Below are 23,172 nucleotides of genomic sequence, written 5' to 3' on the forward strand. Positions count from 1 at the left end.
GACTGTTTTACTGTTTTTTCTTGTATCTGTGTCGTTCATTCGGAGTAAAGTTTTTAAAAAAAGAGAAACGCAGACACCTTTACAGTGTGATGCACAGCAGCAAGTAGTCAGTGAAGGCGGCCTTTTAATTGAAGGCATCAAAGTTCACTCACCTGAATATTAATTCTTTGTATTTGTTTATGTTTTTGGGACAGATGCAGTGTAACTGTGTGGGACTTTTTTATATTTTAAGACTTTTTTTAATGTTCTTTTTATATCAGTCAGTGAAATCACGTTTACATTTTAACCACTTTATCCTGTTATTATGGTCGCAGGCAGTAGAGGGCGATGTTTCACTTCTTTTGTGGCTTCACGGCACATCTTCAACAGCAGCTGTTGATACTTCAGGGTAAAAGAAACAGGAAAAAAACTAGCAAATTAGGCAAAAATGTTTTCGAATTTTTTTTTTTTTTTTTTTTTTTTGCCTGTAAAAGCAGTGATGTGGAGGCCCGAGCGGACTCTCTTCCTGCTGCGGTCCCACATTGTATCACCTGATCAGGCCAGGACTCGCAGATGTGCTCGGAGCCCAAACGAAAAGCGAAACGCCAAATGCTGCACACACTTCCTTCTCAGCTTCTGCTGCTTCGTCTTTCAGCTTGTTTTAACAAACTCTCGTCAAGCCCACGCTCCTTCAGAGACTAGCTCGTATTCTCGTTTACCTCCGCTTCGTGGAGCGCACTGCGACGAGTAAAACGTACGGTGAAAGTCACTGGCTGATTCATGTTCAACGCGTTTTTCCTCCTTCTGATTGTCAGTGTTAAAGGCTGTCATGTTCGATACGTTGTTGCCAAAAAGGCAGTGAAACATATTTCTCACTCTCATTTTTTTATTTTTTGTATCTCTTTTCTCTTTGTAGAATTAAAGTAAAAGATTCAACATTTAATCTTGTTTTATGTGTATATTTTTGTTTTTTTGTTTTCTAAGACAAACTCTTTCATATCAGATAAACATAAATCTCTTTGCTGGAGTAAATCCGCACGTTTGTGATGCGACGCAACTCCCAGCTCGCTATTGTGGCTGCTGACTGGCCCAGGCAAGGACAGCTAAAAGCAATAATAGCTGCTCTCCCTCGACGTATGCTGTACTGTGTGTCAGATCCTGCCTTGATTTTATTCGTGTAAGAGCCTTTACTACAGAGTAATACAGTTCAGACGCACTTCATTACCCGCGAGGGGGAGGGAGGGGTGTGTGTCAGGATTGAAATAACTCATTTTTCTCGTGGAAGAATTCCTGCAGGTTTTCTGAACATTGCTGTTTGCTTGTTAGACTTCAGCTGCCTGCTCCTGCTCTCTTTATTCACCTGCACTGTTTATCATCCTGTGAACACTGTATATTTGTTGGTGGAACAAAGCTCTGTGGAGGATATTTAATTTACAAATGAGGCACTGAGAGGCTCCATCCTCAATCGCAGATTGACGCTGAAAGGTTAAAAACTAAGGCTTCGCATTGTTAGTAGTTCCAGTCCCCTCTCTTTATCGCCGCCTCCCATGCCATGCCTCTTGTTGTTTGTAACGCCATATGTTTTGCACATTGTGTACATATTTATATAGATGTAATGCATATTTTTATACATGTGTAACATCCATGGGCTCTCTATTTTGTAAATACTCAAAAAGATGTATATAAGTACTGTATGCTTTTATGTGTCAATAAAGATTTGGTGTACTGTGAAAACCTTTTGGTCCATATTGAGATTTGTCGACATTATCTGAACTATTTGACTCTACATCACATCCCAAAGATGGTCTGTTGGACTGAGATCTGCTGCCTGTGAAGGCCGTTTGAGGACAGTAACCTCTGTCATGTTTACAGAGCCTGTTTGAGCTTTGTGACATTTAAATGACGTCATTGCATTTTACCCAGAGAAATGACGCTCAATGGATATTTTCTCTGTACTGAAAAATATTTTGTCTGTGAACACTAATGATGGTTGTGTGGGGAAAATCCCAGCTCGTCAGCAGTTTGTCAGATACTCAGATCAGCCTGTCTGGCACCAACAACTACGTCACACTCATTTACCTTACTAACTCATTCTGGTGCTCAGGTTAAACTTCAGCAGTTTTTTTCCCCCCCCCCAAATGTCTGTTTGGCTAAATCAGGGGTCGGCAACCTTTCTGATGATGAGTGCCATCTAAACTTTCCTCAGAAGTCAATGTGCCATATGATTTCATTAGCAATAACGCTCTATATTAACAGTTACACACTATATAGAACTTTATATAATTATATTTGTTCGCAGATGTTGGCAGTTATCAGCGAATAGTTATCAGCTATTTTGAAACAAACAAACAAAAGACACTTTTTATCCATAACAGCAAATGAACTGTACAACAGAAAATGCAAATGCTATTTATGGTTTCCTCACAACAATGATAAGAAAAATAAACTGAGCCAATATGGCATGTTTGTTAATACACTCTGATCTCTGGTCTCCCACTCAGAGACACAAGTCTCCGAGTGTCCAGCATTCAGACGGCTACCTGAGGACACTCATGTGAGAGAAAATCTGCTCACACAGACATGTAGAGCCAACCACTGTCAATAAGGCCTCTGCAGTGTTCTGAAGACAGTTAAACTTGTCAGGTAGTGATGTCCATCAGGTGAAAATACAAGCTCCATGAACACGCACAGCTATGCACCAGCTGCTTCTGTAGTTCTGCAAACTTTGACCCCCACAGACTCGAGCTTTTCAGTTCAATCAGCTGCATTTCGATGTCCTCTGTGTCCAGCCAGTTAATGCGAGACAAACCCAGCTGCTCATTAAAGCTTTCTGGATTGATCAGAAAATAAAACATTGGTCCATACATCTGAAAGTCCCGAAAATGCATTCTGTCTCGAGTCTACAGATGTATCCGTGTATTTCCGTGGTGCTGATGCTGCGCTGAGCGGACAGCTCCTGAAACTTTTGAAGTGTCGGAATCAGGGGCGGAGCGTGGGGGTGGCTTACTGGGCTTAAGCCCGGGTTGTTTTGTCAGAAGCCCGGGGTCTTTTTCGGAGTGTAATTTTTTCATAGTTAGATGCCTGGCTGACAACTGTATAAAACAAAAAGTACACACAATATTCGAAGCACATAGTGCACACTGTGGGAATTTACGACTGTGCGTGAATCCCCCTTGATATTGGTATGATCCGAGCTCAGGCACTAAGCGACTGAGCGAGGGGGCGGGGCAGCTGCTGCCTGTGAGTGCGCTGTTGGAGAAACGGAGCCAGCCATACTAAGGAGAGCTTAAGTTTGACCAGGTAGCAAAGCAAATCATTCGTACTGTACAAATAATGTAAATATGACGGTGCATCACGAAAGATTGATATCAAACTGATCACTTGACCAATATTACGTTACTTGCTCTTCAAGTGAATCAACAAATGGCAGAATGAAAAGCCGAACAAATGCTATTTTTTTAGAGTCTTAGCTTACGTGTGTTTATTTTATATTTTCAGTTCTTACCCTCCCCGACTAAATCGGTTTCAGTAATGTACTGAAATATAAGAATGGACATTAGAGGGTTCTTTCGAAGAAAAAACTCAGGTAAATGTTATTTTATATATTATGCTTTGTATGTTGTTCAGTATATTTCTATGCAAAACAAGAGGGATTTCAGTACACAGCAGGATATCCACAGTTTAAACCAGATATTTACATACACTTTAGGGAGAAAACACAAAACATTTTTACTGTACAACATCAATTTAGAGTAAACTTTTGTTTTAGATAAATATTGAAATATATTTTGAATTAGTTAAATGTCAGAATAAAGAGAGACAGATCTGTCTATTTTTATCACTTTGATCAAATTTAGGAGTACATGTACACTAAGTTTGTTAATTAATAAGAAAACTCCAGACGATTCCATTCTGAGCTGAAGAAGCTTCTGATAGGTTCGTAGAGTCCATGTGAGTAAATTGGTGGCACAGCTGTGGATGCATATAAGGCAAAACACAGAGCCTGTTTCTGTGACATGGGAACATCAAGAGATGTCAACCAAAACAACAGGAAGACAACTGTGGAGCTCCATAACTGTGGCTCAGTTTGAATACAATTTGGTGCCATTTGCAATTAAGAAATACAGATAGTTTCTCTCTTTACTCTTAAAGTTAACAAATATGTTTTTTATATTTATCAATCTAAAAAAATAAACATTTAGTCTGATTTGATGTTACAATTAAAAAAGTGTTTGTGTTTTGATCTGAAGAGTGTGTAAATATCTGGTTTCAACTGTATATTTGATGATTGTCAGCACAAAGAGGGAGAGAGAGGAACAGAGAGGAGCAGAGAGGAGAGAGACAGAGAGGGAGATGGAGAATGGGGACAGAACAGAGATGGAACAAGAGCAGGTGAGACACACATGTTAGTCAAATGGTTGTTTACCAAAAGTATCACCGTATCACAGGTCCTCATGTATCTCGTACCTAGTGTTTCTTTTTAGATTTGTTATTTTTCAAATTCTATATTTATTAAGTTTTGCAGGCTTGTTTGCACAACAAGGCTAAATAATTATATAAACTTTTCCCAGTCTAAATATTGTACTTTGGTAGAATTAAAAAATAAGTGTAGTGCAGGTCTATGATGATTTTTAGTGCTAGTTCTGATTCTGGTTCTGTCTTGGTTAAATCCTAAGTAGTCCTGATTTTGAACTGTTGTAGTCCTGTTTTAATTCCGGATCAGTTCTGGGTCTGGTTGAATTGGGGTTTAGTCCTCGTGTCTTGATACAGCCCCGACTTTGTTCTGCCTCACTGCTTAATTAAAAAACTAGTTTAAGGTGTCCTGCACATGTGATATATATTTTTCCCTATATGAAGTCATTCTTTTTTGAACAAAACTCAAAACAGAGCCTATTAATCTTTCAGTCATTTCTAAACCCCCCCCCCCCAAAAAAAAAAAAAATCCCACATGCATACTACCCTTTAGGGCTAAGCCCCGGGTGTTTCAAATGTCTGGCTCCGCCTCTGGTCGGAATGTGGAAATTTCAACATCGCTTGAAAAAACTGACAGCTAGCAACGTCCCTCTCACCGGTAGGCGAGTTATTTTTAGCCAATTACAAGTTAAATCTGGTAGTTGGGGTTATTAGCTAAGATAGCGTCATCAAGAAGTGGCACAACTAATGTGTCTATGCGAGGTGATTTGTGATGTGCATCGCTGGCCCGGCCGTTTATTTTTTAATGCACCCTCTCAGATTAACTCACTGCGTGTCGTGCCCAGGGCTGGACTGGGACAAAAAATCGGCCCGGGCATTTTGACTAGAGACCAGGTATTAAAGCCATAAAGCCTTTGAATGAAAACAAACGCTGTTGTGACAGTGATGTACTGTCTTGTTGGTATATGTATGATTTCTATACATTTTACGTCAGATAAAAACTTTGGTTGTAAGATTCAGATAATTATTTATTAAAAGTGAGACATTTTAAATGAGAATAAGAAATTATTTCCTTGTGCCCACCTTTCCCTGTTAATGCCCTACCTGCCCCCCTGGCAAAACTTTGCTAGACCCGCCCCTGCACAGTTACCAGCTGTCAGCTACCTAAAAAAGGATCCTGGTGTTATTTGTCTCTCAGAAACAGTTCATAACTTCCCTTCAACTCATTCATGTTAACTAAAAGGTAAACCTGTTTCTCCATCACAGCTCTGATGATTCAGTAAGGACATCTCCTGGTTTCATCTTCATGTTTCCCTCTCATCACATAAACAAACCGATATCATGACCAGCAGCTTTACAGCTGTGGCTCCAGCAAACATCAGCTGATACTAGAAATTAATATTAAATAAATTCTAACAACAGCTGATCAAGCTTAAACGTGCTGCTGTTGTTTACGCGACATCCGCTGGTTTCCTCTTTCTGGCGCAAAGTGGGTGATAAATAAACACGAGAGAAAAGCCGATCAGCTGATCATGGATCAGTTTCATGATTGAAGTAGAAACAGGAGAGGGAGGGTGAGAGGATGAGAGAAGAAGAGGCAGCTGTGCAGCAAAGACACAGAATAACTCCAGCTTTGTGTCTTTTTCATTGTAGCTGAAGTCCGGGACAAACTGTGTTTCTTTTCACCTAAATACGAAACGCGTAATATTTTCTCTGAATACGAGACGATTCCGTTTTTTAAGGGGTGGTTGGCAACTCTACTAACTAACCTTATGAATAAAATAAAGTTCACTATCAGTAACATCAAAGCACCCACCCAGCTGCATATAAACTCCATCATGCTAGCTAGTACGCAGTACAAGTTATACACCTAAACTTGGTTTATATCTGACCCAGATAGACTGCAGGTCATAACTTCTTACCTGAAGTTTAGTTCACCTGATACTCCTCCTCCTGCCTCCCCTTTCCCTCATCCACCTGCTGGCCTCTGTGGAAGCTCCGCCATAGCCACCACCAAACAACTGAGTCATTTTTACACATCTGCCAGCACCTGGTCAATCCTCCACCTTTCATTGTTTATACTGTTACAGAAATTTAAAAAAAAAAAAAAATCATCGGGCACATATGGTCGTGCCATCAGTTAACCCTTTGCGTGCCCGGGGTTGCCGACCCCTGGGCTAAATGAATTGGGTTTCTGCAATGTGATTGGCCGATTAAATCTCCTATATCTTAACAAGCAGTTGAACAGGTGTATCAAAGTGGATGATTTCAAAGTGCATTTGTTTGCATCAAGAGTAACAATTATGAACACGCACACGGATGGTCAGCTTCATCAATATACAGTATTGTATATAGTGTCGTCAATAAAAAGTATTTTTACTTCCTGATATTATTATTTTTGTATATTTCTCACACTTCATGCTCCAGATCATAAAAACAGATTTTAATATTCAAGGAAGATAACCCAACTAAATAGAAAGTTCAGTTTTTAGAAGATTATTTAATTTATTAAGGTAGAAAAAGTTATCCAAACCTTCCTGGCCCTGTGTGAAAAAGTATTACCTCTAAACCTAATGACTGGTTGTGCCACCCTTGGCACCAAGAACTGCAGTAAAGCGTTTGTAATCACTAGTAATGAATCTTTCACATCGCTGTGGAGGAATTTTGGCCCACTCTTCTTTGAACAGTTGTTGTTATTCAGCCATATTTGAACATTTTTGAACATTAATGTCCTCTTTATGATCTGTACAAAGTCTGTCAGTTGGATTTGAGTCCTTACTAGTAATTGGAGCCATTCAGAGGAGGACTTACTGGTTTATTTACGATTGTCCTGCTGCATAAACCAAGTCTGCTTAGGCTTCAGGGCACAAACTAATGGAGGGATATTCTCCTGGGAGCAGAATTCATGGTTCCGTCACTTACAGCAAGTCATCCAGGTCCCAAAGCAGCAAAGCAGCCCCAGACCATCACATAACACCTCCGTGTTTGACTGTTGGTTTGGTGTTTTATGAAATGCCGTGATGGTTTTGCGTCAGATGTAATGGGACTCCAATCTTCTGTCTCATCAAGCCAGAGAATTTTTCATCAAAAGTCTTGGGGATCATCAAAACGTTTGATGAAGCCTTTTTTCCCCCGTTTTGCTCAGCAGTGGATTCCATTTTTGCTCAGTCTCTTTCTTATGGTTCAATCATGAACCTCCTTGGAAGGTTCACCACTTTTCCAGTGGTGATCCAGTGTAGCGATCCATCCATCCATTCGCTTTTGCTTATCCTTTTCAGGGTCGCGGGGGGTGCTGGAGCCTATCCCAGCTGTCATAGGGCAGCCACCGTGCTGCCCTCCAGTGTAGCTAGACAAACTGAAATCAGCTAAAAATGTAGTTAATTTATGATTTAAAAACTGGGGGGCAATCAGTTTTTCACATTGTGCCAGCCTGGTTGGGTTAGCCCTTTTCCCTTTTTGAATGAAATCATAAAAAATTTGCATTTTGTAATTATTCTGGTTATTTTTGACTACTATTAAAATTTACTTGTGTGACAAATATGTGAAAAAAAGAAAAGAAATCAGAGAAAATACTTTTTCACAATAAAAGAGAGTTCTTCCTCCCTACTATCACCAAGTGCCTGGTGTAATAGGAGATCATTCAGTCACTGAGTTAGAGTGATTATCTCATAGCAAACAGCATTTTGTGAAGCTGTTGTGGCACTGCGTGAATCATTCGCATCTGTACAGAACTGTATGTACAATAAATACACTTCATCAAGGAAACCGGTCAGATAATTGATCGAAAAATAGCAGCATGAAGATCTTGATCCTAGATTTGAGTTTGCTCAAAGTTATTTCTGGCTAAGAGGAACAAACATGAAGCAGTCAAACTGTTGAAGGGAGTAATATTTGAATACCACTATTTGCATCTGCTTACTGGAAGATAGAATAAGCAGATAACAAACACATATTTCCTTTAGCTATATCTCACTGAATTATGAGCAGATTTTCAGAGGGAGAGGAACTATTTACAGCAGCTCTGCTATCCTGAGCCTTTGGACAGTACAGATGTAGCATCAATGCCAAAAAAAAGTTCTAAAGTTCTCCAGGTGTTGTGCACAGTCCCATATTATTCCAGCTCGCAGGTCAAAGTTTGACAGCAATACTGCAGGGCAGCAAAGGCTGTTTGGACCCAAGCAGCTCCAAGACGCAGGAAAGGTCTCTCAAGTGCAGGAAGTGAGGATTGTATTGTTGTTACTCCAGTAATCTTGTTGTCAGAATGGCTTGAAGGTGTGTATTGTGGACTGACAGTGTGGACACTGGTGAAGAACGTCCTTGAAGTTTTTCATGCAGAAAGGGATTATACAGCAGCCGCCAACACAGCTGTTAGAAAGAGAAGGAAAGGTCACAGATCAATCTGAGGCGACTGTTTTTGGTGCTATTAGTTAGTGCTACAGTGTGCCTTGTATCATGTGCATGCGTTCTTAACGAATGAATTTTTTGACATCATCCTGGTCAGGTAGAAGACGTACCCTAACATGGAGCACAAGCAGCACGCTAACCAAGTTGTCTCGCCCACTTTCCTTTGGGTTTGTGTGATGATGAGCTCTTTGCAGGTCGGACACTGGGTGAGCCCGGAGTCTCTGCACAGAGTTTCAACTTTGCCGGGGAAAGAGACAAAAAGAGAGAAAAACTGGAATGAGCTTAACTAAAAACCAAAAACAGCCCCCTGGTTTTATTCAAATGCAGGTGTCGGCGTGTTCATACAGTACAGCTAGTACACAGATGCATTCAGTATACAAGGAAATATTTCATTGCAGCAATATCTGTCCAAAAAGTTACACAATATTCAAAGAAAGAGGGAACCAGGTGTCGACATATATAAACACTAGTTTGTGTCGTAGAGGAAAAGTGTAACACACCTGGAGCGATGTCATCTTCTGGTGTTTCTATTGGTATTTCAGGTTCAGTTTCTACAGGTTCTACAGGTTCTTCAGGGTCTTCGGGGTCTTCGGGTTCTATGCTCTCCTCCTGGGTCACCTCTGCAGGCGGCAGCATGTAGATCCCTCCCCAGGGTGTTTCATTTTTATAAAAACTGGGGTCTGCTTGATGAACTTGGTGATTAAAAAAGAATAAAACAAAAGCAGTTCAAACTTTAGCTTTAAATGGGCCATGTTTAAAAGAAAATCTCATTCTGTCTATTTCACTTCAGCCATGAACGCATTACTCTATGAAGCCCCTCCCCTAAAATGCCATTATCTCCATTTCAGATTACCTTTACATCACTTTCACTGATTATTTTAATATGTTTAACATGAAAATCTGACAGTGTATCATTATATATTAAACACAGACGGACACAAAAAGGGAAAAGAATATAATTTTCTTCATAAACTGGTAACAGTATGAAAGTTTTCATACTTTCAAATCCATTCAATTTAGTTTTGTTTATATGCCTCAAGTCGCTTTACATTGTAAGGTAAAGATCCTAAAATAACACAAACAAAATAATCATATGACCCTCTATGAGCAGGAACTTTGATGAAAGTGGGAAGAAAAAACTCCCTTTTAAGAGGAAGAAACGTCCAGCAAAACCAGGCTTGGGGAGGGGCAGTCGTTTCTAAAGGGACAGTTTAATCCAACATTTTTCATCTGTGGTTTTCAGTACTCATTATACATCCGTGTGCCTCTCGCTTCCTGTGAGTTACCCAATTTTGAAGATATAAATATGTAAGGAATTCTGAATATACTGTGCAAAAGTCTTGAGCCACCACTCATTTCTTTATATTTTGCAAGGAAAATGGGAAATTAAAGCAATGATTTACTGAAACATGCAAATAACCATGCATATGAGGCAAAAACAGAGTATGGCGAGCTCATTTTAATGAGCTTGAAAGTCAGTCTTTGGTATGAGTGCCTTTATTCTTCAGCACAGCCTTCTTCTAAGCAGCTTTCATTTCATTTTTTTTAAGTAGTCTTCAGGAATAGTTCTCCAGGTTTCTTGAAGGAAATTCAAAGCTCTTCTTTGTTCTGTTTTCTGTCAAGATGATCCTAAGCTGCTTCAATAATATTTATGATGACTTCAAAGATTCATCACTCCAAAACACCCAATAGCTTTCATTTCCAGTCCAGTCCTTGTGTAGTTTGCCATATCTCAGCCTTTTCTCCCTGTTTCTCTTCTTTTTCTGATCAAGTGAAGGGTCAAATCTATCTCTCAGGCTCAAATTCTTTTCTGTTTCTTCCAGTTACCGTTCATTTCCTGTGGATAGTTTTTACCCATGCCACATCTTCTTTTGTCGAAGACATCTCCAGTTGTTTCAAATCTTTTAAATGCACACTGCACACCAAAAGAGATAGCCCAAGCTTTTTGTTATTTTCTGCAGATTCAAGTAAAGTAATAGGAATGACTTATGTACTAGTAACAAAGTCCCTAAAGATCCTGTTTTGAATTGGTTCTGTACTAAGTTGTCTGTTATAGTTAGGTGTCTTTTTATACTTGAATGTTTGATGTGTTAGTATTAAGTGACTTCTTTCTTATAGAAATGGTCAAATAAAAGGACTGGGCTAAAAATGAATGAAAAAGCAGCCAATGTCCAAAGAAAAGCGTTGAAAGACCTTCAGAAAGCCATCAAGTCTATACCTCAAGAAAAGCTTACAGGGGCTCCAGTGGCGCAATCGGTCAGCGCGCGGTACTTATAAGACAGTAACCTGCAGAGTGATGCTGAGGTTGTGAGTTCGAGCCTCACCTGGAGCACAAACTTATGACAGGCAAAGGTTGTTGTGATTTTGTGCAAATAACATTGGATTTAAAAAAAATTGCTGAAGGCCGCCTCCCAAAAAAGTTGATTCTGTTCATCTGGAACGAATGTTTTCACTGGGAGGGACGTTTCGTCAGTCAACCAAGTGAGAAAACGTTTCCCAGCCTTATAAACAGTACATTTGCATAATGACTGAAAGTGGCAACAATGACAAGCAACAGGCTGTGGTGTCAGTTTCTTGATCATTAATATTCAAATTTGATTTCAGGGTGCTTTAAATAAAAAACAAAAACAAAAAAGGTGAGATGAGAAAGTGTGGAAATTAAGCGTACCTTCGTTTTCTGTGGGTGTGGCAGTCTCTTCCTCTTTCGACAGCTCCTCCTTTTTAAGCAGCAGCACATTCAGCTCTTTCTGAATGGTCTCCAGCTCGTCTTCGCTGTCATCGTCATCCTCGATGTTTGCTGATGACATCACACAAAGTGCCCCAAAGGTTAAACTGATGCACAGTAAGCTGCTTGGTCCATTAACTCAGTGATTACTGCATTAGATTGCTTGTTTTATGAGCTAACACAAGTCACAGAATCGGCTGTAAGTTACAGCCACACTAGTTTTAGATTCTTAGCATTTTGTGTATGAAGTAAAGTTGCTGTTTAAGTCAACTGCTGATGAATATATGTCAACATGCACCCTAACAATGGTTTATAGGAACAACCACCAACTGTCGGGTTTTTTTAATCTGACTCACTTTGCTTTGGAGCGCTGTCCATCTTTTGCTCTGACTTTTTGGTAAATTCCCTCATCTTCTGCAGGAGGAAACGGCGGTTCTGAAGCTGCTGGATGCGGAACTCAATGACAGCCAGCGGTGGAGGGCCGCTTCTCGTCTCCATTGTCTCCTGGCTAGATTCAGGTTGGGGATCAGGGTCAGCTTCGTCCTGCTGCTCCTCCTCTGGCTTTTGCATCTCGCCTGCGTCTGGCTCCATGTTTGGAAGCTCCTCTAAATTCTGATCAGACACCATGTCCAGGATTCGATTCTCCATCCTGGGACAGAGATCTGAATATATAGTCCTCAAACCGATGGAGGTGTAAAAACAAAAGAAAATCCACAGAGAACGCAGCTCAAACCCACGATCCTAATCCAAATTCAAGCCAGCCTGTGGCAAGGTTAGGTTCCAGACTTCCCCTTCTGATTTTTCTCAGAGATTGGGGAGAGCTGCTTGAAGACAAACATTTCTTCTGTAAAAAGAATTAGTCCACCTTCTGAATCTTTAAAAAAAAAAGAGACTCATCAGATGGAAATATTTTCATCATCTGTCCATTCTCACCTCAGAGGGCTCATAGCAGCTTTGCACAAACGTCAGCATGGCTGATAGCTCCGCTGAAATGAAGTAAACAGTGTGCACAAACAAATGAGGATCCAAACGTCCGTAATCCATGCAAATGCCACTAGCTTGGAGCATGTGCAGGCCATATGCTGAAAGGAAAAGTGTGATCATAAGAGATGTTAGAAGATGGAAACAGAGGCTAAAAGCAATGGCTTGCTGGAACTATTCCAGCTAAGCACTGTTCCTCCACATTACTGGAAAACTAAGCGTTTAAATGCAATGCACTGAAGTTGGAAGGTATATTTACCTGCCCCAAAAGTCAGGGTTCCATTTGCTGCATCCCCAGAGTGCTTTAATATGTGTTTATTTTAAACTTTAGGCTTTCTTTGAATAAATGTAAATAAAGTTTACTTTTCATAATTTTACTGAAGTAAATATGAAAATAATCTCATTAAAAGATTTGCTTCTGTTATCACATACAAAACGCATTATAACAGACCTGTGTGTGGCAATTTAAGAGTTCTTTTAATTCAATTCTGGTTTTTATAGTGCTAAAACACCCAAGGAACTTTAAATATTGTAAGGTAAAGACTCTACAATAATACAGAGAAAACTCCAACAATCAAAAGCTCTCCTATGAGCAAGCATTTGGCGACAGTGGGAAGGAAAAACTGCCTTTTAACAGGAAGGACCCTGTACATCATCTCAACATAGCAGCAGCTATAATCTGGTGGATAGTTCAGTTATCAAGCCTGTGACAAAGGCTCAGTTGTTTTGCAGTAAAGCAGATAAGACGAGAAACATGCACAACATTTTTCAGTTTCATTTTTCTGTAAGCCACGAAAATAGCACAATTCAGTACTGACATAAAAAACAATAAACAAGCAAACACAAAAACACTCACACTCCATATACGTGCACAGAAAGCAAACTGGTAATAGAGGTGCTTTTGCATTAAAATTTGAAATTCATACAACCTCTCCCTTAGTGTATAGAATCAGCACAGGATATCACAATGTCAGATCTTTGACTGCATGTCTGTTCTTATCGGTTTCTTTTTGAGCTTTTGCTACTTTTGCTATCTTCATCCTGCTCTCTCTCCTTCTCACCCTCTCTATCCTCCTCTCTCGGGCTTCATGCTGTTACCAAAATGTAAATGTGACAGTGAAACAGAATTTACAACCCAATAAAAGGGCTGAATTACATCATTTTATGATACTATTCTAAGTAAATATAGGCTTCCACTGGCCATTGATAGTTAACATCCTTCTGACTAGCTCTGGAGTCCTGTTGTGCTGTAAACAAATGATGAAGCCCAGTTCGAGCAGGAACTCATTATGAGCTGGTGTACTTTATTACATTAGGTATGTAATAAAGTACACCAGCTCCTTGGCTGTCAGCTAGCAATACGGCAGCAGAACACCTATAATTTCTAGTGATCTAACCTACGCTATCTAACGTTTTTGATGCTATTCAGGCAACAAACATACATAAGCAAATGCTTTTGTGTGTGTTTTGAATCTGCACCACTTAACTGTGTCATGAAATTACTCAACTGCCGCAATACAAGTCTTATGAAAAGCATGAAAAAGGAGAAGCTGGGGTGGAGGTGGGTTGCAAAGCAGCTTGCAGATGCACAGCAAACATTGGCAGGCTTGATTTGCCGTGTTGATGCATAGAAGGGTGGCAGCTGAGCCATCAGCTCATGTACAGCATCTGCCAGCTGAGTTTGACTTTGACGCAGGACAGATAAACACAAGCATTCATTTGAAGTTGCCATTCCCTACCATGGAAGTCCGTTATTCAATCTCCTTTTAGCTTAGATTTGGTCATCATCAAAATCTGAAAGAAACATTTGAATTTGAAATTTGAAACATTCATGTCATATAAATCACATTTTTATTATAAAAGTATTCAATCAGTGCAGCTTTAAGGCAACAGGTCATTTTATAAAATGACCTGAAAATTTGATTTCCAGTACAATTCAACACTATTTATATTGAACCAATCACAGCAGCAGTCATCTCAAGATGGTTTATATTGTAAGGTAAAGACTCTACAATAATACAGAGAAATCTCCGGCAGTCAAATGACAGTGGGAACGAAAAACTCCCTTTTAACAGGAAGAAGCCTCCAGCAGAACCAGGCTCGGGGAGTGGCAGCCATGTGTCATGACTGGTTTGCGGATGAGAGGACGGAGACATTGTTAAGAAGCTCAGGTCTCAATGTGGACATAAACATCAAGATTACAGGTATTGTTTGTAGTAGCGCACATAGATTTTTTTTTCCAGCTGCCATTCTTATGTGTCAAGGTGATGAAAGTTCAAAGGTCACGATCACAATTTTTACATAAACAGTGATCTAAAAATAAGCTCTCATTGAACTGTGTAATGTGGTACTTGGCTCCATATGACGGTACAGTAGAGAGCAACTGTAGCATGAGCAAAGCCTGGAGCTAGTTTATAACAACAACAGAGAGGATGATGGCTGACCTATGCTCCACCCACCGAATCACTCCATGTAAACACTCTAGTAAGGTTAAAAGGTTAAAGCCATAAAGGGTTTTCTCATAAACCTTCTCCATGATCTCATTTTTACTTCCCGCTTTGCGGTGGGATAAGGCGTCATCATTTTATTTGTTTTTCTTAGTTGACACTCGGGAAGCTATTTGGGTCACCAGGCTTTGCCTGAATAAACAGCAACACACAACAATACATTATATTACTTACCAAATGATGGAGCTCATCCTATGAATGGCTGACTGTTGTTCTATGATTTGACCACTAGATGTCAGGATAAAACAAGGAGCTGGTCAGGCTCACAGAGGATTAAGTCTTTAGTTTACAGCTTGACGTCACTGGTTCGGCACTTGCAAGCCTCTATATATCCATCCCTCCACCTCCTCTTTCATTTCACAGGACCTTTATGAACAGTGTTTCCTTTTTCTTCTTTCATTTGGTCAGACTTACCTTTTATCCACTTTACACACATGCACTTACCTACCTTCTCAATTGACTTTTTGCTCTGTGTGTGCATGTGTGTGTAAGGGAGATACACACAGATCAAGTAACAGTAAAGCGTGTGTGAGCACCACCTGTCAGGGTATTAGTCACCCAGAGAAGGATACACAGACTCATTGATGGTTAATGAGCTTCATTATACAACAACCAAAACTCCTCGTGTGTCACTTGACAGTCGTGTTGCAGTCAAAGCGCAAATGTTAAATAATTGGACCCTAAATGCTTCAAAGTAGGTCTTTCGGGTATTATCTGGAGATGAAAGCATCTCCTGCCAGGTCTTAAACATGAGCAGCTAGCTATTGGTCACAGCGGACCATTTAGGTGCTAAAAAGCGAAATAATTTTCTCAAAACTGGAGACCAAAAATAGACCTAAAAATGAGTGACTTTCATGCCAAACTAATTTCCAGATTCTCATCTTTGCTACTCCAACTTTCTGTTTCAACAAATGTTCATGGCTTGCCTGGTATCAGTCAGAATGGCCTGCTCTTTGCACTCTCTTTCCATTTTAACTCTCACACTGTCTCCGCTCTAATGCATTACTATGGAGCAGAGGCTTGTCACGATTTGTCAATAGCTAATCAGTAGAAACCCAGGGGCAACCTTTGGAGCTTAACGATGAAGCCAACACGAGTTCCTCTAGGAACTGCAGTTCCTCAAGGTCCCACAGGAAGCTGGCTCCAAAAGGAAATCAGTCTGCCATGTTAAATCAGGTTACAGCAATACAAAGGATATTTTTTGTTTAAAAAAAAACAAGAAAAAAAACCCATTTTGTCCACTACAGACACTTTCCCTTCTTCTATATATATTGTAAGAAATCATCCTTGAGATTAGAGCCACCACCATATTGACTGACAGGTTTTCCAATGCAGGCAGCTGATCAGTGCTAGTAATGCATTAGCTTTGTGCACTGATCAGCTTGTTATCCTGCCCCCAAGTGTCCAAATAAAAATGGATTACTGCAAATCTAAAAAACAAACAAACAAACAAAGATTCAGTTTGACAAAAGGACAATCACGACAGCTACAGAGTAAGCGGCAGGTATTTATTTCCAAAGTAGCATGGCTTAAATGTTTCAAAGCAGCAAGAGTATAGTAAAGAACACTATAATTAGTAAAAGGCTCAACACAGACATTAGCAAGAAAAACCAGAGTAACACTTTCCATAGTGCTAGAACAGTCCTCTATAATTACCGGCCTGGCAGAGGACTGTTGCATAACAGACAGACAGAGGTGGCCCATAAATCAACTTAAACTATCACTATAATAACACTGTGGTAGTTCAAAGCAGTTAAACAGGACAGTATATATACATATATACAGTATATATGTATATATACTGTATATATGTATATATACATATTACAATACAATATTGTAATGGAGATTATTGTAGCAAACACTTTATCCTTTAGTATTCAGTGTGATGGACTGGCCTGCTCCCTCCCAGAGGACGTCACTGAGGATGACGTAGAGTTGCTTAGAGGGTTGCATCATGCCTGGATTAGTGTGTGTGTGTGTGTGTGTGTGTGTTTCTGTACTTATGAAGACCAAAACAAAGCTTCCTAGAAAAAAAAAGACCCAGAAACTATTTGCCATCATTTCATATTATAGCAGGAGCGAGTCAATGTGCGGATGTTCCTCTTCTCTTTGTCTGAATGAAAAACCATGCTAAGAACCGTTTCCTGTGCAGCAGCTCGCAGCTGGACTCTCACACTGACTAATGGGAAGAGAATTTGAATACACATGCTCTCACGGTCACAGCAGTTGGTTCTCATCACGGTCTTGAGCATGCTGACTGAAGGCGAGTGGCAGCAATGATGTCACAAAAATGGGCCATCAGTCACCCACCAGCCCCCACCTTTTTTTTTAGGGAGGTTGGTGGCAGACAGGCGAGATCTCTGCAACACTCAGATGAAGGAGGTGCGGTGTGTTTGTGTAAAGTAAGTGAGGGAGGAGAGAAATATAAAGGGATGTGAGAGGAGGGTGAAAATGAGGGAGGAAAGACAGAGAGAGAGAGACAGAGAGAAAGGAGGGCATGAGAGAGGGTGTCAGGCACGCTGCCAGCCATGCAGGTCTGATGTGAAAAACGATGTCTGCGGCTGCAGCGACAGGCGAGCGAGGATGGATCCTGTTCTGCATCGAAGACACTATATCACAGACACGCAACTTATGCTCACACTCATAGTGCCGCTGTAAATCGTCTGGTGGAACGAGAGGGTTGCGTAACAAGGCATCTCTCCAAATCTATGTGCGGCATCCCTCAGCAGTGATGTTCAGAGATTAAAACCATGCAGCACCTCATTGTTATAGCTCGAACATATAACAGCGACGATAAATCTCTGTAACAAATCACAAGCTTTGGTTACCACGCTGTCCCGCCCTCAGAGGTCCCCCCCCCACCCCGAGATGGATTGACTTGTCTACACATCTGCAGTCAGTTGTGTGCAAATGGCCCGCAGACGCTGTTAAACAAGACAAATATCTCATTTTAACATGAAAGCATGGCTGACATGTTGGATTTGAGATGTGCAATGAACATGAACATTCAACAGTTCTAAGTAGATGCTTCCACTTGGTTGCAGTAAGAAAGATAAAAAAGAGTAAGAAGTATTTTGTGGGATCTGTTCATCTGGTGTATCTGAAAGGATAAGGCTGGATTATATGATATGAGGAGTGACAGTGTCGGTCTATTGGTTGGTTAGCCTTAGTGGAATATATTCGCTTAGCTTTTCTCTAGATCCATGATGAGTTCCACATTTACCATGAAATTAAACTTCAAATTTAATGTGTTCTCCTGAAGATAAACCTTGAATAATTTGGTGATCTTGCTATTTAGCACAGTCACCAAATCAACAGTTTAATTGATCTAGTGTTTTGGTAACAGGGGCAGGGCTAAAGGGGGGAGCTAGGGAGGCACTGGCCCACTCTGAAATTTGATTATGGGCCATATTTTACCACGACTTTGGCATCACATCTTATACTTCATTGTACCCCCTATGCCCGCTGTGGCCCTTTAAAAACATTCTGGAAACAATAGCTGGACCCTCTCTTAAAAATTGCACATTAGCAATTTTCAGGGTACTATTTGCTAGCCAAGGCCCTGGTCACACAGGCTGGGAACCACCAGTCGTTAGGGGAAAAGCTGGTTGGCAAGTGGTTACAAGAAGTTGCTAGCTTGGTGAAATTGGTCACAAAGCTGTACCAAAAACCTCCTTGTGACTACTTTGGTTGCTAGCTTGTTGCCATGTTCACCCATAGCTGGAATCTAAGACTGCAACCTCTCGCAACCACTCGTAATTGAAATTGCAATGCAGACTTGAAACAGAAAGCATTTGCTTAAAAATTAAAGTGAAGTAAAAGTTGCACATTTTGAAACATGCTGCTTTTATCTAGACTAGGCTAGCATCGTTATGGTGGCTACAAAATATGCAGTGTCAATGAAACTCACAACAATGACAAATAAAATAACAGTTAAGCTAAACCAAATTAAGCTAGCATTAACTTTGAAGCAAATAATTAAGGCAACTACCTGAAAAAGAGGCGGGGCCACAGGTAACGCATTTTAAATGTGGACAGCCCTTAAGCCGCACGCAACTATTATTAGCTGATTAGCAAAGGTTTTGAGATAAACTAGCCAATCAGCTCAGGTTTTCTCAGCTCCTTAGCGGAAATAATAATGATGCATCGTGAGTGAATAACTCTGATGTAAATATGTTTCATCATTCATTATTTCTGAACTTCTGACAGCTTTAAATGAGGCAGAGGAGCACTGCCGTAAGACCAGCTTGGGTCTGGTCTTACGGCAAGTTTTCAAAAATGTTTTAGGAATTAATTTTGTAGAAATAAAAAAAAGGACTCTTAATAATGCATTTATTCTCATTTTACTGCTGTTATGTGACAAGTCTTGCTACATATATATAAACATGTAATTGCTGGTGATATTACTCCAGTCTGTATGTATATATACCTGATTTGCTGTCTCTCTGTTTGCACCCTCTTTAACTTTGATGTATGCTGTCTGTGTTGGCTTGTTGCAATGGCCTGATTCACCAGAGAAATCATTAAAGTTTCATCTGATCTAATCGAACCCCTGCTGTCACCACAGAGCTCCCTCACAGTCAAGATAAAATAAAAGCACTGCAGAGTCATTGAGCAAGTACTGTAACAGAAAATCATATTGGAAAAGCTCAAATTCAAGTTGTATGTTTCACACAACCGCGAAACAGATGTGTGGCACTGCAGGTTACAAGTGACATTCACTCTTTTAAGTGTGAAAACCTTCCTGCTGCGATATCCTGCAGCGTAACAACTGGCTAATTCACCTTTTAAATGAGGTTTATGACTTGTTTCCATTCTCTTGTGTCTTCAAAATGTCTCCCTCCACATTTATTGGTCTCTGCCCGTCTGTGAAGGAGTCAAAGAAGAATGAGTGTCCACCACATGCAAGGAATGACAGTGGAGGTGATTTCTAGGGAAGTGAAAAAGAAAGAAAGAAACTGAAAGGAACACTTTAATACACAGCCCTGTTGTAAAGCTGGCACGTTGAGGTGTGGCGTCCGCTTGCATGGACAGATTGTACATCATGTTACTTCATGTTTTTTTCTCCAACTACAACCGCAGAACACCGGAACTGAAACAGCACATGTCCATGTCTGTCTCTTCCCCTGGCGGTCAGGGCTCTGGTGTTATTCCCACACATGCTCACGTGTGAGCACAAAGAACTTCCCCTGCTTCCATTCTAAGTGTAATGTATTGTTTTAGTGCTCATGTGTGTACGCGTGTGTGTGTGTGTGTGTGTGTGTGTGTGTGTGTGTGTGTGTGCGTGTGTGTGTAGTGTGTGTGTGTGTGTGTGTGTGTGTGTGTGTGTGGCTGCTAATTCTGGTGCTTATGCATCCAGCCAGGCAGCACTGATACAACACTGAGAGCAGGGATAAAGCCGGCTTTGTGTCCAACTCAGGATCTCGGGCACAGAGTGGCTGAAATGGCACAGAGCCATTGTCACAGGTTCACTGCGGTCATATACACAGAGACAGAGAGAGAGCTGGCGACACTAGTGCTGGTTGAAACCATAGATATTAAAAGTGCAATTGCAACACTGTTTGAGACAATTACTATAAATAAATACAACCATCATTTGACTTAATGGCTTTTTTAAAAAACATGTTACTGCAACTGTTTGCAGAGGAAATATGAAAGATTGTGTGATAAAGCACAAAGAGTGCTGTTCTTCAAGTGAGACTGTTGCCTACTGATGCACAAGCACAAAACAGATCAGATTTTATACTGTACGCCAAATATGGAATATGGAGTTGATATTTAATTGTTGCTAAAGTAGCTCCTCAGTGTTCTCCAGCTAGCTGCTAACTTTGCCATTTGGTGATGGGGTGTGTGTTTATTGGAGGTTTTTGGCAGAAAACGGCTGTGTGCTGCATCTGGAAACAGGGCCGATGAGAGATTTTTGGCAGCAGGAAAACGGTAACACTGCAGGCTACATAACCAGAACTATGAGCTGACACAGAGTTACTAAAACTGTTAATGCTTATTGCAGCTTTTTACTTTGGTATCGAGTGCACTTTGGTAGGAGGACCCATGATAGTGTATAAAAAAACCCTCTTTCAATAAGTTTTCCATCTTAAAGAAAGATTTCTACAAACAATTGCAAGCAAGAGTGCACTAAAATGCAAAAGTGTCCTCAAGGCAGACTTGAAAAGGAGACAGTGAGAACAACAACACATAAGAGACCTTTGAGAAGTCTTTGTGCATGTCTCTGGTAATTAAATGTAGAGGTGGGTAGATAGATCCAAGTATCAACTGTATCGATACCAAAACTGGTATAAAGCATTCGAGAGCTACATTTAAAGAAGTATGGAATACAATTTCAAATTAAATTAATTCATTTTCAAAATATAAGATTACATTTCAATTTAGTGACAATCATTTTCAAACCAATCCGTTCTTTAAGTCTGACGTCATTAGCCATGTCTGGGCCCAAACTCCGCTGCAGGTCCCAAAGTCAAACAATCACTGCAGCATTACTGAGAGTTGAAAAACTGTCTAAAATTCTTTCATCTGTAATAAAATGATCAGTGTGGCTGCTCTACAAGGTGTAACAATTAAGTAAAACATCCATGCATCCATGAAAACAGAATTTATGGAATTTATGGGGTTAGAAGTTAGCAGGGAGCTTGCTCGCTAGTTTCCATCATAACTTTTTAAAAAGTTAACGTGACGTAACGTTAACGGGTTCCCGATGGTTAAGGACAAATGCAATCGCATGGCAGGATTCTTTAAACGGACCAAACTTCAGTGAGGAGAACAACTGCAAAATAAGGTTAGTCATTAATATACTGCTGCACGGGCTGGGCTGTAGTTACATCGTAAGGTTTTAAAAACTGAGCTTTAAGATGAATAGCGGTAATAGAAACCGAGACAAGCCGACAGTGATCACTGACTGTTTTTAGGGGCGTGTGGAGATTAAGTAGAACAAGATACAAAGCATTAAAACATGTTAAAAACACAACAGCCTTATTAAACGCAGAGTCATTTGGATTCTTCACGTCATGACTTAAAGACTGGATACATTGGATTTCAAATTACGCTAATTCAAATTCAGTTTTAGAAGCTTTTATTCAAGTTGATATTTATGGATTGTCACCATTGATTTTATGAGCAAAAGCAAACTAGTTTAAATATCTAAATTTGTTCATGGAGGAAGGTCTTTGAGGCCACGAGGACAGCCCAGATGAAGCCCATATCTGCAGTTTTCTCCACACCAGTAGCCAGCCACTGACTTTGGCTACTTTAACTCAACCATACAGCCACCTAGATGTTGCCAGATGTCACGTTGTGACATTTGTGCCATTTCTGGCCAGCAGCCCAGTCCTTGGGGTCACTCATGTCCAGCCCAGCCTGTGACTTGTAGACCACATGTGCAGCTTCACAGAACACTGGCCAGAGCCATAACTGCTGAAAGCGGGCCAGACACCGTGTGGGCAGGGTAGCCACAGTTACCATATTTGCTATTGCTGTGTAACTTTGTAGCAGTATCTCAATGTGTTAGTAAGTTTTAGTAGGAGGCTTCAAGGTGACTTCTAAATACTGTAATACCGGAGCGAATGCTATTTTTCTTAGAGAACAAAGACGACAGGCTGAGTGATCGCTGTGGCAACATCAAGACACAGATGCTCATTTTTTCCAAGTCATTTCTATCGGTGCTGAACTGTGACTGCTGCCAACCAGACAGCATGATGCATTGCTCCTGCAGTGGATCTATGAGCCTTCTTGTTTGTTTTTATCTCTCAAGCTATCACCCTATACCCCTTCGATTGACTTTTTTCAGTATTCCTTTGTTTTTAGTTCCCTTTTTGGAGAGAACACCACCAGTAGGTATGAAATATTTTTCTCATTCTGAACTTTCTTCACCCAGTTTTTGTTAGACACTGTGTATTTAGTCTGTATGTATCCTGTGTGTGTGTCACCTTTCCCCCACTTCCTGCTGCCAGCTACAGTTCGTCCAGTGTTGAGCTGGAGCCTCCACCTGTAGGGAGAACAGGGGAAGGTGAGGTGCCAGGTTACCAACGCACCCAATGTCACTCTGTTCATTCTTCTCCCCTGCCCTCCTCCACAGACTGCACAGTGTCCTCTGCCTTCCCCATGTCTGCATACCTCACAGGCATCCTGCCCATTTCTATATCTCTA

At 40.6% G+C, this 23,172-nt stretch overlaps 1 protein-coding gene and 1 non-coding gene across 2 annotated transcripts; one reads left to right on the forward strand and one right to left on the reverse strand.

Annotated features, from left to right (window-relative positions):
* Positions 1 to 6,820: 6,820 nt before the first annotated feature.
* Positions 6,821 to 21,430, reverse strand: LOC120728332 (lipopolysaccharide-induced tumor necrosis factor-alpha factor homolog). Its single transcript, XM_040023141.1, has 5 exons — positions 11,878 to 21,430; positions 11,465 to 11,593; positions 9,297 to 9,488; positions 8,907 to 9,033; positions 6,821 to 8,757 (listed from the first exon to the last, which is right to left on the reverse strand). The coding sequence occupies exons 1-5, from the start codon at positions 12,167 to 12,169 to the stop codon at positions 8,649 to 8,651; spliced, it is 849 nt and encodes a 282-aa protein (XP_039879075.1). The 5' UTR covers positions 12,170 to 21,430; the 3' UTR covers positions 6,821 to 8,648.
* trnai-uau lies at positions 11,035 to 11,128 on the forward strand. The gene is made up of 2 exons: positions 11,035 to 11,072; positions 11,093 to 11,128. It is a non-coding gene; the product is annotated as a tRNA-Ile (tRNA).
* Positions 21,431 to 23,172: the final 1,742 nt, after the last annotated feature.

This window comes from Simochromis diagramma, unplaced genomic scaffold (genome assembly GCF_900408965.1).
Source record: "Simochromis diagramma unplaced genomic scaffold, fSimDia1.1 OVJJ01000208.1, whole genome shotgun sequence".
Taxonomy (NCBI): Eukaryota; Metazoa; Chordata; class Actinopteri; order Cichliformes; family Cichlidae; genus Simochromis; species Simochromis diagramma.